Genomic DNA, 13,894 nt, shown 5'->3' with positions numbered 1-13,894 from the left:
CACTATACTATTTCAACTAATTTTTACTTTTATCTATAATATTATCAGCAAAAAGTTTTCAGCCTCAACAAAATAAGCAAATCCTAAACAAACCCTATTTTCTGTTATGGAAAAGAAATGATAAGTTGACAATTATCAATTTGAATAGTAAGCACTTCTTCTTGGACCCTACAATCCATATCCCATGTGAGATTTGTTAAGTTGAAAGTACCTTTTTGCTTAGATTTTCAAGAATTTAAATTAGCATTACAATTATCGGTATCTCATAAGGTGCAAAGATTTTTAATCTAATGTCAAGCATTTTTAAGAACAAATGACATTGTATAAAGTTCATCATCTTCACATCTGCATCTCACTTTAATAAACAAATAAACATGATAAAAAGGGAGGAGGAAGAACATAAGATGATAAACGAGGCGTGACAAAGCAGAAACTTCAGAATACTGTCAGCATTGTAAAATTTTCATTGAGCTAAAGCCACAAGAGAGCATAAAAATTCTCTCTTGTTTGTCTATAAGCATTTGTCTCAAAAGACTCAACTAACCTTGTTTGGTCATGCTCGAATACATTTTTGATGTTATTGCCTGGTCTACAAAAGCTAAATATACAAAAGCATTTTACAGTAACATCATTGAATACCACCACTCTTCCCTCTTCCTCAAGAAAATAAAAAAGTATATGAGAATGGTAATTCATACAATCTCTTCAATCAAAACCTTGCCTTTGGTTTCTGACGTATTGTTCATTTTGACAGATTGCCTATTGCCTTCATAATTCATGACTGAACTTTTCACTGCCCCTACAATGGTTGCTAGGGAAGACCAAGCTTCACTTGGCTGCTCATAAACCCAACACATGATGAAATAAATCTTCCTCTCAGCAAATTTGAGCTTACTCCTAAGTTCTACCCTTCTCAACTTTTTTTGTTTCTCTGACTTCAGTTCCCTCTCCCCAGCTTGAATCAACCTATGCATATCAGAAAGCAAGCACACCAAAGCAGAACTTCCTAAAGAAAGTAGGCTTATTACATCATCAATGAGACCCAATCCAAATTGCAAGCCACCCATGTGCCTGTAAGCTGGAGAGCAAATTTGCTCTAAGCAATAAGACAAAGCTTCCAACACTGTTTCTGGCTGCCCACCTTGACCCAAGACAGAGGACATGCTCAACACCACCAGGGCTGATCCTATGGCATCTGATTGCCAATCTCCATTGTAGAGGCGAAGTGTAAAACAGTAGCTATATAAAATGTCCACGAAGTGAACAGCTAATAGTGGTGATGGCTCTGCAGAACTAAGCTTGTTAACTGGAGGTAGTGGGCTTTCGGGGCCATGAGGAATCTCACTTGATCGGTAACTTTCTAGATCATCATCTTGCAGTGATACTGATGCTTCATGTTCCGCAAGTGGTTGGACAAGTTGAGTTCCTTCCTTGCTAAGAGATATTCTTTGGGCAGAAGGCTTCAACCACCATGGTTCCCATGGCTCAATCATCTTACTCAATTCTCCAGATGCAATTGCTCTTTGGAACCTTTTTTTCTCTTCTGCAGATAAATCATCAAAACTTATTTGATCTCCTGCAGGGGAAAATCAAATTAATTCTAAGAAGCCTTAGGCAACAGCATAAAATCCCGAAAACAAAGGGAAAAAAAACCATATCAGATGATCTTCACACTCCAACTACAACCAAATGAGTGCAGAGATCTTGCTTTATTTGGCAATGTAGAAAAAGTAAAAAGATAGAAAAGAAATGAAAAGCTAGCATCTAGAATTATAACTGTACCAGACAAAATCTTTTGTATGGTCTCCTCAGTCAGAGTTGAATCTGCCAAATATAAGAGAAAAACTCAGTCAGAGCCTTTTTAAACAATCAGTCAATCAGCTTAACATGTCACAAAGTTAATAAAACAAGAAGCAAAAGGTGGCAATTTCTTTAGTTTATTTTGGGACTCTAAAGCATATACAAATTTAAAAGAAAATTTACCCATGTAGCAGAAACAACAGCTTACATACTGGGCAGCAAATATTTTTATGTCAGAATTTTCTATTTTCACTAAGGATGACATAAACAACTACATGCAATTCTTTACTAAACCTGATTAATGTTGGTCAGGCACCGTATCTAATTTAAATCCAATATAATCTGTAATAACCATATAATGAAGCTAGATCACCACTGAATATATCACAGTACTGGTATACCATCTGTTAGGATCACTTTGTTGAATGGTTGTCTTGGTTTGATCACTAAGAATAAAGTTTCAAAAACACAGGCATAACCAACCTGTATGACCAGAGAAGCTTTTGCAGACCCAAGTCCTTTCAAAAATGACAAAACCACTACTTTCACTAGTTCGTCAAAGGCCCTATAGCACCTTCTATAATCCTGCTGAAAGCATTACTTCAAATAGTTCTTTTATGAAACTATTATAAGAGCTAGTTGATCTACAGCATTTTCAAATACTAAAATCATTTTTCTGAAAATTCAACCAGAAAGCATTACATAAAATAGCACTCCTTTAAAACATCATCTCAGATATTACATAGCATTTTATCAATTTTAAAATCATCATTCTCAATAGTTCAACAGATATGTTATTACTTACAGCTTCTAATTCTACAACTTTTTTAGGACTTCTAGAGCAATTTTAGATGCGGTTCAGATTTTTTGGCAGTAAACATGCCTCAAATATGTGAAGTGGCACTAGCCTGGACCACCACCAAAAAATAAAATTCAAATGATCATTGACTTTAGATTCTAGCTGTGCTCTCATGATCTCATCCAATGACTTTTTTTTCCTTCAAATGAACTTTGATAATATAGCAATGCATGTACTAACAGATTTGTGAGCTTGGGATTAGACACATTCATTTCACTTTACTATACACAGATTTTCTGCATCACAATTAGCCTATTTCCTTCATTGAAACACAGTTGGTATAACAGTGCCTACAAAATCTTAACTTCATTTGTTGGAGATTTTTTTTTATTTTTTAATTTTTTACCCTTAACATGGCTGCTTCCTAACCTATATATGAATTTTGAAATTAGTTTCATGTTATATTCTCTCCAATAGTTAATAAGAGCCAACATTCCCAAAGCAAACAAAAGTACAATAACATACCATCCACATCCATGCTATCAGTTTCCTCTTCTGAATGGAACCGTTTCAATATGTCCAGCATTTTCTGTTTAGTTTCATCATCAGGTTGCATCTGTTGAAGCTCCTCAACTACATTTTCTCGCATGAAGGACTCAGTACATTGAAGACTATGAGACTGCCAAAAGAATTTATGTAATATTAAACAACAAAACAACCCACCAACAATGTCCACCAAAAAAAGATAAAAGAATCTCTGAGGAATCTTCAAATGATATGATACAAATCTAGGATAAGAAACTAGAACACACTTGTTGGGCTGCATTCAAAGTGATCAATAGCATCAAAATCCTTTCTTAACTCAAGGCTAAGCATATTCGATACCCTCCTTGCCTTTTCAAAATTTCCAAAAATGTAACATTTGCTTACAAAAGAACAGGAAGCACATTTTAAAAAAAAAAAAAAATGACAAGTACATTAAAATTACACTTACCTTATAGCATTGGAGGGAACAGTATCGCGAATTGCATCGGGGGCATGTATATTGTGAAAATTGCTTCTGACAACTATCTCAAAACAAAAAACATACATGATTATATAAAACAAACTGCCAATTAAGACCCCCCCCCCCCCCAAAAAAAAAAATCCCAACAAATGTAAATAGACTTCGCCAACAAGATAAGAGTCTAATATAATTAAACATAAATAAGCTATAAAAAAATAAACTTATTGTAACAGAGACACACTTACTGCAATTAATAAAAATCATAGTATGCTTTACTATGAAACCAATACCAACATTCGAAATGCAAATGAACATATTTCATGGGTTAAAAAACATTAAAAAAAAAAAACTAAAATATACCGAAAACAAAATTGTATAAAATAAAAAAAGAAAAGAGGGTTTGGGGAGGAACGTACACATGGCAAATGGACCTGGAAGGAGGGTTGAGTGGAGACGAGTCGGATGGTTTATCAGAGGTAAGGATTGTCTCGTCCATGACTCGGAAACTCGATTGAGAAACTCAGTACAGTTGCTCTTCGCTCTTTGGTTTGAGCTTCAATGGTTTTCTCCTCTTAAAACTTCTTTCCCCTTCTACTACTTTCCTCTCTTACAACCCAAAAAGCGACCACCACCGATTCAATACCGGAACTGAAACCCAGTAATCATGCATTCAACCCGGCCCGGCCCGGCCCAGACCGGCCCAATGACTGACTTTGCCGGGTTGATTGATTGTTTATATTTTTATTCTTGGTAGAGGTTGGGTTGGTTTGGGTTTCGATGGGCTTCTAATAACTCCAATCACTCAACCCAATATTATTAATAATTTAATAATTGTACAACTTGTAATACATTTACAAATAAGTACTGTATAATTGATTTAGTATTAGAGTTTTACCAAGTATATAAATAATATATATAAATTTTTTATTTGAAAAATATAAAATACCTACTATAAAATAAATATAAGTTTATTTGAAATAAATGGAAAAAAAATAACTATTTACATTGTTAGCTATGAGATTCTCAATCTTAGTTTTTTTTTCATCCACTATTTGTATAATACTAATGATATTGATATAAGAAAACTGAATCAATGATGGTAATTTTTTTATAAAAAAATATATATTAATTTTAATTCTATGTTTGTCTCACTTAATAACTCATTTAGCACAAAAACTTAAGAAAATTAGATTGGATTCCCCAATTTTTGTAGTATAATAAATAGTTACACCAAAATTAAGAAAATTGGATGTAACACATGACACAAAATTGGACTTCTAATTTAGATTCTAGTTGGATTTTCTCTGAATTTGATATGTTATTTTGATTTATTTTTAGGAGTTCTTAACTCAGTTTAAATTTATTATTTTGATTTATTTTAGTATTTTTAGACTTAAGCTTTAATGACCGTTAGAATATTAAGGTTAAGGGCGTAAATTGCAAATATTTATTTAATAATGAACTTATAATAGTTAATTATAAACCCAATTTTTTATAGACAAGATAAAATTGCCTCAATCCAATGATTTATGAGTTGGATGAACAAAATTTTAATACAATTTCTTAGGTATTGTACCTTAGATTTCCCATTTAAATTGAATGATGTGGTTACTTTGACCAATTAGTCACATAATTAATTTAATTATTCTTTGAGGAAGATAATATATTTTGTATTGCATTGGTCAATACAATCACATGTATGATTGGATTTAATTGGGAAAACTAAGGTACACCACTTAAAAAATCAAACCTAAATTTTGTCCAAATTAAATTGATTTTTCATTATGTTGATTGGATTGTTAATTCCTTAGGTTAGTAAAAATATACCACAAACCCAACATCATCCACATTGCATTGAACATTAAATGGTAAATAAATGATTTTAGGACATTGTGAGAGGTTCAGGGCAAATCAAGTTGATTCAAAAGAAGGAACTTTGAATTTGTTACCGCTAGACTACTGTGTTGATCTACTTATGCATTCATATTCGCATTTTGTCCCTATTCCTAGTTTACTCACCCCATTGGTAAAATTGGTCATATTGGAAAAGGACCGTTTCTTACTAGAGAAAATTTTGGGATATAATTTTTGTGCCACAGCTTTGATGTGGTTAGCTATGAAAGTAACATATAATTCATGATCTATAGCAAAAGTTGTAATCCAAAACTCATTCAATTATTGCAAATTTTTAATATGGATGTGCTCAACTTTAGTGAATGTGAAATTATTCATTGCACCTTTCAATAAATTGGACTCAATTTTAGAATTAACCATTGCTTCCATTAAAACCATTCCTTCTCAATTTCAAATAAGACAATGATAATAATTAATAACCATCTTCATCATCACCTTCACAATTATGTCACTTCATGACTTCAACCACCTTAGATCAGTTGTTGAACATGGAGAAATTTGTCCCCCAAGGCTCTCACTCGTATTATAACTAGCAGACAAGTTTGTCTGTTGCTCCATTCCGTAATAATAATACCCATTAAAGCTGGGGCTTCTCAAGTTCTGGCTAAGATCACTGCACTCAGTGCCAACACTACTACGAACCTCATGAACTGGGTATGATAAGCGCTTCTTTGCTGAACAAACTCGCTCTCTCTCGGGTGTTGAGGGCCTATGTCTTGGTGTACTTTGTGATGATCGAGCTCGAGCCTTTGCAGACTCAGTGGCAGCCATGTAGTTTGGCATTGCAGCAGTCATGCCACCACTGCTGTAGCAGTAAATGGAGCCTAAGTTTGGTGTATGAGCTGCTGAGTAACATTTCTCTTCTTTTAGGAATCGAGGGCTTGCTGAACGCACTTGCAGGGGTTTGTGTTTACAGGGTGAGGGTGTGAAAGTAAATTGTTTTTGACGATGATTTAGCTCTTGTGGTCTTTGAAGTATTGGACCAGAATAAGAGTGCGGCATAGAAGTGTCAATTTCTACTGTCTTTATAAGGTCTCTTTTATCAGTTGAAACTCTGTCGTTGTTCTGTTGCTTTGTGGCCATCCACCTTTCTAGCCATTTTGTTCTTTCTTCAAGCTCTTTTTCATCTCCTGCAGATATGTTCCGGCTCCTACGGGATCCCCATATCTTGATATGCAATAGAAGACATGGAAGAGATTAAGTTCCAACTTCCGCACAAACACAAAAATAAAGAAACACCAAAATTATTAGGTGTTATACATTATGTTCCCAATTAAATAAAATCATGTGGCTGACCAATGCAACATAAAATGTGTTATTTTCCCTCAAGTACAATCAAATTCAACTTAGTGATGTTAAGTATGTCACCAGCCACACAAAAATAATTAAGACATTTATTTATTATTTTGTTGAAATGGCACAAATCATTTATTTATTATTTTAACAACCATGTGGTTCATGGGCCACTTTAATCATATGAATTGGAAATCTAAGGTATGAAAACTGTACTTAAGTTTTGTCCAAAAACAAATTGTGAGGAAGAACAGACCTTGTGAGAGAAAGCATAAGCAAGAGCCTTTTCACGTTTCAAAGCAGCTTCTTTTCTACTCAACAACATGGCTTCAATCTCCTCACTTGTATGCGGGCGGTCATCCCAATCATCCACATCACAACATGTATCTTTGGACTGTGATACAATAGCAAGTTATAGTACCCATTTAAGAAGAATATGGTGTACTAAGAAGGATTTGAGAAGAGAGCTTAATTACCATGGACTTTCTGTCCCGGATGTCATGAAGATATTTGGACTCCCATAAGCTGTTGGTTTCGGCAAACATGGACCTTCTTCCCCCTTCATGTGAAAGCCTTGCACGTTGATCAGCACGCACCCGATCTTGTGCTCGAACCAAAGCTTGCATGCATTGTAGTGTTAACTTGGCCTGCTTTCGGACATTGTGCCCTCTTACTAGAGCTTGAAGTTTTACTAGCCCCTTTAGTGCACGAAGAGCTCTCCTTGCCTATAAGAAGTCAATATGTACTCTAAGAACAACAATATGTAAGAAATCAATACTACTACAAGAGACTTTTCTTGTAGTGATAAATGAAGAAATAACTATGACCCGCAAAAGTATATATGTTTCTTGCACTTCTTTTTTTATGCAATTGGTTTAGGGTCACAATATTTTTCACAATTACTGATATGGTCTGTGATTCATGCATAATAGAAGTGTTGTCAATGACAAGTTCGGATGAAAGTGATGTTGCTGCTATCAAAACAAGCCTTATCAGCAGATGCAGTTGTCAAAAATATTGTACCGCTAGCATTATACTTACTAAGTATCCTCTAAAAGCTGTTTGAATGACTATAGCAGCATAATGTTCTCTGACAAAACTGGAAGGCCTAGTTAGCCGAACAATCTCCACCGCTGCTTGGGCGGTTGCCATAGCAGCTTCAGCCGCCGCTGCAGTGGCAGCAGCCACTGCAATTGCATGCCGATGCTCTGCAGCTAAAACTGGAACCACGGGTGCAATTGCAGCAGTATTTGTTCTTGCATTTGCTTCACATTGTTGAACATGACTACCTGGCTTTCTGAAAAGCCATCTTCTTTTCTCTCTTTTCTGCACAAATTAACCCAAAATTAAATACTTTAATTAACAATTTTCATATAATAAAATAGTGTTATCTGCATGGTAAAACATAGATAACATTGATAATATTTGTTACTTTTTCTTCCTCTTCTTGATCATGTTCATCTCTCCTTTTGCTACTCTTTTTCTCATTCTCTTTAGTAGGAGACCTGAATGCCCTTTTCACTATTGTCAACCAAGAGCTACTGCTCTTCTTTGCCATATAAAGGTGTGAGAAAGTTTTGCTACATTACAGCTAAAAAGGAAGCATATGAGAGAGGTGTGAGTACTGTATTTGATATCTTTACTATTATAACTGTAGAGGGAAATTTATGAGACAGAAAGAGGGAAGAAACTAGTACGTTCATTTGTGTAGATTGTAATTTGTAGAACCTCTAGAGAACAAGCTCCAATATATTTGCAAAGCCTAGGTGTTTCGTAGTGGCACAGGCAAAAACTAATGGAGGTGTCAGAATTTAGAAATCATCAAGAAATTAAAAAAAATAATGCGTATTAAGATAGAATTAGATATTGAGAGAGAGAGAGAATCCAAAGTCTTGTAAAATAGCAGGGATTTTGATGAGCATGCTTTTATTTTTCTTGTAAATAACACTGACGAACTCTAATGGTTTCACGTGTTAGTATCTGCCTTTTTGTAAGTTCTTTGTTTGGCTAAGTTAATAAGACTTAAATACGACAAATGTCACGAATCAATATGGAAAACAACTTAGCTATCACTTATAAGGTCGCCCCAAGAAGACACTAATAAGTTCACTGAATTAAGAGTCAGAAGGGGACCCCTTTTTTGGTAAAAGTGACCGACTTGGCTTCATTTCCCAGTTGGTGGACTGGTCAAACTGTTTTGATTCTTTGGTCTGCTTCCCTATACTGATTCTTACACAAAGTAAGAGCAAATTACACCTACGCCTCAGACAAAACACAAAATACAAACTCATATAATAGTATTAGTACTACTGTACATATTCAGCCAAATCAAAAAATTACTACTAGACATAAACAATGACAGTATTTATAGTTTACCAGAAAATAACAACTATAAGTTTGGTAGCTCCAATGCTCTCCAAGGCTCCAACAATGGACAAGACAAGTCCTGCACTTCTTCAGTGAAATGCTGCGTTTATCAAGTCATTTTTCCTCTGCATTTCACATGGGAAATGAAAGAATAGGAAGAGCCAATCAACAGAAAACAATAGTGAAAAACTGCCTCCCTCCATTTTTCCATTCAAAAACAATAAACACCCTCTTCTGTCTACATCTTCTGCAACATATTTAAAATTCCTAGTTCACAATTACAAAATTATTTTTGCTACTGTGGGATATAGTCATGAAAATATTGAGGCAATCCTAAAAGCTTCCCATATTGTTAAAAATTCACTTCAATTATATTCATGAACCAGGGTTAATCAAAGACAAATTTTAAATTAGCCAATAAAAAAAGCCACAAAATAATAAAGCTAACCTGAATTTATTGTATTAATATGCCCACTGAAACTTTAAAGCTATTCCCAGTTGTTTTGTAACTCGTAACGGGGATTGAAAAATGAGCCCAACCCATTTTAAGTTCCCTTTATTCATACTCCTGGCCTTACCATCAGCAATAATAATTGCACGTCCAAAGGCAAAACATTAAAGTCTTTTTACTTTACCGATTCTGATTCTTTAAATTGAATCACTGGACTCCACAAACTCGCATTGCATTTGCATATGAAGAGTAGTACGGCGAAGCACCTTAAAACGCATCGCCCACTTCTTTCTTCGCCTACATTAGATTAGCCCAGACCTGCTTTTCTTCTTCTTATAGCTCTGTCTTTCTATTATTATTAATTTTTTTTTTTTAACAAGCTGGTAATAACTAGTGACAAATTATAACTTTTCCATCCAATTGTTTAGAAATTCTTTATTAAAAAATAAATGAATAAATAATTTCAATTATGGTAAAAAACTTGACCATAGAAAATTGAGTTCAAATATTCTCTCCAACTTTATCTACTCTACTTTATATTACACAAATAAAAACTTGCCACAAGTCTATCTACTTAATTAAATCCTAATTTTGTGGCTTCATTATTTTAGTTACCTAAATTAAATAATTAAAGAAAATAAGAAAAACCCAACAGTCAACATCCCACCACTAGCACCGCCACCATCATTCGCCGAAGCCACCGACACCTTCAGTCACAAATTTATAACTATAGTACTAAGTTCCAATTTCAAAATCCAAAATAAGTTTGCAACTAGCAACTAGCTAAGAAGCTAACTATAGTACAAAATTCGAAAGTAAAATCCAGTCATGTTGATTTTAGGGGTTTAGGGAATAATTTTTTAATTTAAAGACAGGTTTTTTATTTTTTATTTTTTATTTTTTATTTTTTTTTTTAGTATAGGGTATATTGGGTCATTTTTATCCATTGGGTTGATTGTACCTTTTCTTTTGTATGCCAATTCAAAACAAAATTGAGTTTTTAGTAGGACCATTTAGGATCATAAGATCGGTTCAACCCCACATGATCCAGCGATCCTACATGGGATCTTGAAAAATGAACAATCCTACTACAATCTAAGTCATTGACCTTAGGATCGTACAATTGTACAATCCGACTCCCTATCCTGACAACCATGAATATAGTGCACAATCAAAATTTTGCAAAAATCTACTAATTTCCATCCATAGGCTAGTTTAGTATAAAGTTTTCTAGCTCTATTAACATGTAGGAAAGTGTGACTCTTCATGACGTTTGATGGTCTTATACAACGTACATGATATGTAATTCTCATATACTAATTACATAGTGTAAAGTTGTAATTTACAACTATTTTGTGTTGGTTTTAATTCCATGCCAAATTTAATTTAATTTTGATCAATCTTTTGTACCATGTATTTTATGTGGGATTTATTTGTAAGGGTTGTGTGTGAGAGAGAGAGTGTGAAGACTCAAGGCAACATTGAAGACTAAAGAAGTTTTCGCGGGTAGCTCACGAGTAGCCTTCCCGCAAAGTGAAGCATGTGCTTAGCACATGACTGGAATGAGAAGAGTCAACACAGATGGTGACAGCTGGTTTTTGTGAGTGTCTCGCGGGTAAGGCCTTCCCGCAAGATACCCGCGGGTAAGGCCTTCCCGCGAGATATCTGCGAAACAGTCTATTTTGCTATTTTGTTATATCTGCTCCACTACATCCTCATACACACTATATATACCATCATTACCCACATATTGAGAGGAGTGCTTTTTAGAGAAAAAACTCTAGCCACAAACCCTTGAGAGTTAGAGATTGTCATACCCACAATCCTCTACACCATCCATTGTGGTTTTCCTTAACTCCTACCTTTCCATATCTAAATCCTTGAGAGGTTGATAGCCCAAACACTTACCACACCTATACTGAGTGTCAAGTGAGGTTTTGGTGCTGCTGAGAAGTATTGGAAGAAGCCAAGTTTTGGCAGATGCAATCGGGCGCATTGCAGGATCCGAAATGCTAGACAAGACACAGTTCCGAGAAGCCTTGTTAGTGTAGGAGCTTGGAGGGCTTAGGTGCACTGGGTAGATTAGGCTTGGAGGGTTTCTTGCTATTTGTGTATCCCAACTTATTGTCTAGTGGATCGACTTACCACTTGGAGGGCGGCGGAGAAGTTTTTTGCCGAGTTTTTCGGTTTCCTCTTCGATAACACATTGACGTGTTATTTTGTGTTTGCATTTCTCTTCCCTACTTTTTTAGCTTTCATTTTACTGCTGTGTTGTGATGAATATGGCTTATAGTAGTTGTTTTGCTTGTTCGCTCACATTTACTTTATTCCGCACTTAGTTTAAGTTAGAGTAAAATCAACCAAGCCGTAATTTGTTAATTTGGAGTCTAAACAGCTCTTGTGTTTTTAACACAAATCCGAGCTTTCAATTGGTATCAGAGTCGGTGCACTTGTTATGGTTTCATTACCTAAGTGCGATTCAAGACCCCTTTTGTGATGGATCGGTCACAATCTCTCAATGCTTCACCATATTTTGATGGGAGCAACTATGCTTTTTGGAAAGTTAGAATGAGGGCATTCCTTTGTGCTATAGATAAGTCCGTATGGGACTTTGTTGAGAATGAGTATGTTAGACCCACGACAGCCAAGTCCGAATGGGACAATGCAGCCCTTACTTTGGCAAATGCCAATAGCAAAGCAATTAATGCTATCTTTTATGGTGTGTCTACTGATGAATTTCACAGGATATCGCGTGTGAAAACCGCCAAGGAAGCTTAGACGATTCTTGAGACTACCTATGAAGGTACCAAGAAAGTCAAGGACACAAAACTCCAAATGCTTACTACCCGATTTAAAGAGCTCAAGATGAGTGACGATGGGCCATTTGACTCATTCTATGGGAAGCTCAATGAAATTGTGATTGTCAAGCTCAATCTCGGTGAAAAGATTGAGGACGCTAAGGTGGTGAGAAAGATTTTGAGGTCCTTACCAGAGAGCTACTGTGCAAAGGTCATTGCTATAGAAGAAAGCAAAGATTTTGATGAGATCAAGATTCAAGAGCTTATTGGATCTCTCCAAACATATGAGCTTGGATTGCCTTCTCACAAACCAAGCAAATCACTTGCTCTCAAAACCATCAATGAGAGAATGGACGACTCCTCTGAAGAAGACGATGTGGAGAAGGAGAAAGCATTCCTTGCGAAGAACTTCCGAAAATTTCTGAAGATGAAGAATAGTGGGAAATCTTTCAGCAAGGGAAAGTTTTCATCATCCAAAGGTGGTAGGAAAGAGTTCAAGAAGAAAGATAGGAAGGACTCTCAACCCCCCCCCCAAGGAGTTGTGTGCTACGAATGCAACGGTAAGGTGTTTGCCACTAGACTTAGCGACTCCGAAAGCTTAAATTCAGACACTAAAGAAGAGTGTGATATTGACGGGAACTATAGGGCTTTCATGGCAATTACCTCCGTTGATTCTAAGGATGAATTGAGCAATTTGGTAAATGAACTTGGTAAGTATTCTGAGGGTGAGGAAGTTGAAGATTCGGAAGATGAAGATGTATGCCAAAATGAAGATGATAACAACCTTCAAGAAGCATAAAATTCTTTGCTAGAAGATTGTGGAAAATATGCCAATGTTGCTAACCATGTTGTGAGAAAAATGAAGAAGATTGAAGAAGAGTATAAGTGTACTCTTGTGCAACTTAAAGAGGCAAAATGTGAAGTAGAAGGACTCAAGAGAAAGCTGGTTAAAGCTTACTCTAAGATCAAGTTTCTTGAACTTGAAATAATCCAAGCTAATGTCAAGGGTAAGCATATCTCCACCAAGAAACTTGACAACGTGCTGTCCTCACAAAAATTTACACATGACAAGACCAATTTGGGTTATACTAGAGAAGAAAGCTCCAGTAACGAACCCAAGAAGGAAGTGAAGTTCGTATCAGCTAAAAGTGTTGAGAAACTTAAAGAAGTGAAGCCTGAGACTGAGACCCCTGCTGCTGAGAAGAGAACCACTGGTACAAAACCAAAAGATAAAGGGAGGTCATTTCCCAAAACCAAAGGGGGCCTCAAGTGAAGCATGTGTGTCATCATTGTGGCATTCAAGGGCACACAAGACCCAATTGTTTCAAGCTTCATGCACTCACGAAGGCTGATTCCAAGCGTGGCCAAGAAAGTTTAAAGGAACGGGCAAAGGGAGCACAACCTAAAGGAGAAAATGAAGGACATCTAATTGGAGATTTCATGGAAATGTTGAAGAACATCTCCTT

The 13,894-nt window shown here is 35.7% G+C and overlaps 2 protein-coding genes across 2 annotated transcripts; both read right to left on the bottom strand.

Moving 5' to 3' along the window:
• Positions 1 to 427: 427 nt before the first annotated feature.
• On the bottom strand, positions 428 to 4,225 carry LOC142638334 (uncharacterized). Its single transcript, XM_075812355.1, has 5 exons — positions 4,022 to 4,225; positions 3,594 to 3,666; positions 3,125 to 3,278; positions 1,783 to 1,824; positions 428 to 1,576 (listed from the first exon to the last, which is right to left on the bottom strand). Exons 1-5 carry the CDS (start codon positions 4,099 to 4,101, stop codon positions 693 to 695), a joined length of 1,233 nt encoding a protein of 410 aa, XP_075668470.1. The 5' UTR covers positions 4,102 to 4,225; the 3' UTR covers positions 428 to 692.
• Positions 4,226 to 5,932: 1,707 nt separating this feature from the next.
• On the bottom strand, positions 5,933 to 8,493 carry LOC142622452 (protein IQ-DOMAIN 17-like). The gene is made up of 5 exons (XM_075795917.1): positions 8,245 to 8,493; positions 7,854 to 8,138; positions 7,289 to 7,537; positions 7,069 to 7,206; positions 5,933 to 6,686 (listed from the first exon to the last, which is right to left on the bottom strand). Exons 1-5 carry the CDS (start codon positions 8,368 to 8,370, stop codon positions 5,973 to 5,975), a joined length of 1,512 nt encoding a protein of 503 aa, XP_075652032.1. The 5' UTR covers positions 8,371 to 8,493; the 3' UTR covers positions 5,933 to 5,972.
• Positions 8,494 to 13,894: the final 5,401 nt, after the last annotated feature.

The sequence above is a fragment of the Castanea sativa genome, chromosome 1, assembly GCF_040712315.1.
Source record: "Castanea sativa cultivar Marrone di Chiusa Pesio chromosome 1, ASM4071231v1".
Taxonomy (NCBI): Eukaryota; Viridiplantae; Streptophyta; class Magnoliopsida; order Fagales; family Fagaceae; genus Castanea; species Castanea sativa.
Note: the sequence above shows the minus strand (reverse complement) of the source record. Positions and strands in the feature narration are given on the sequence as shown.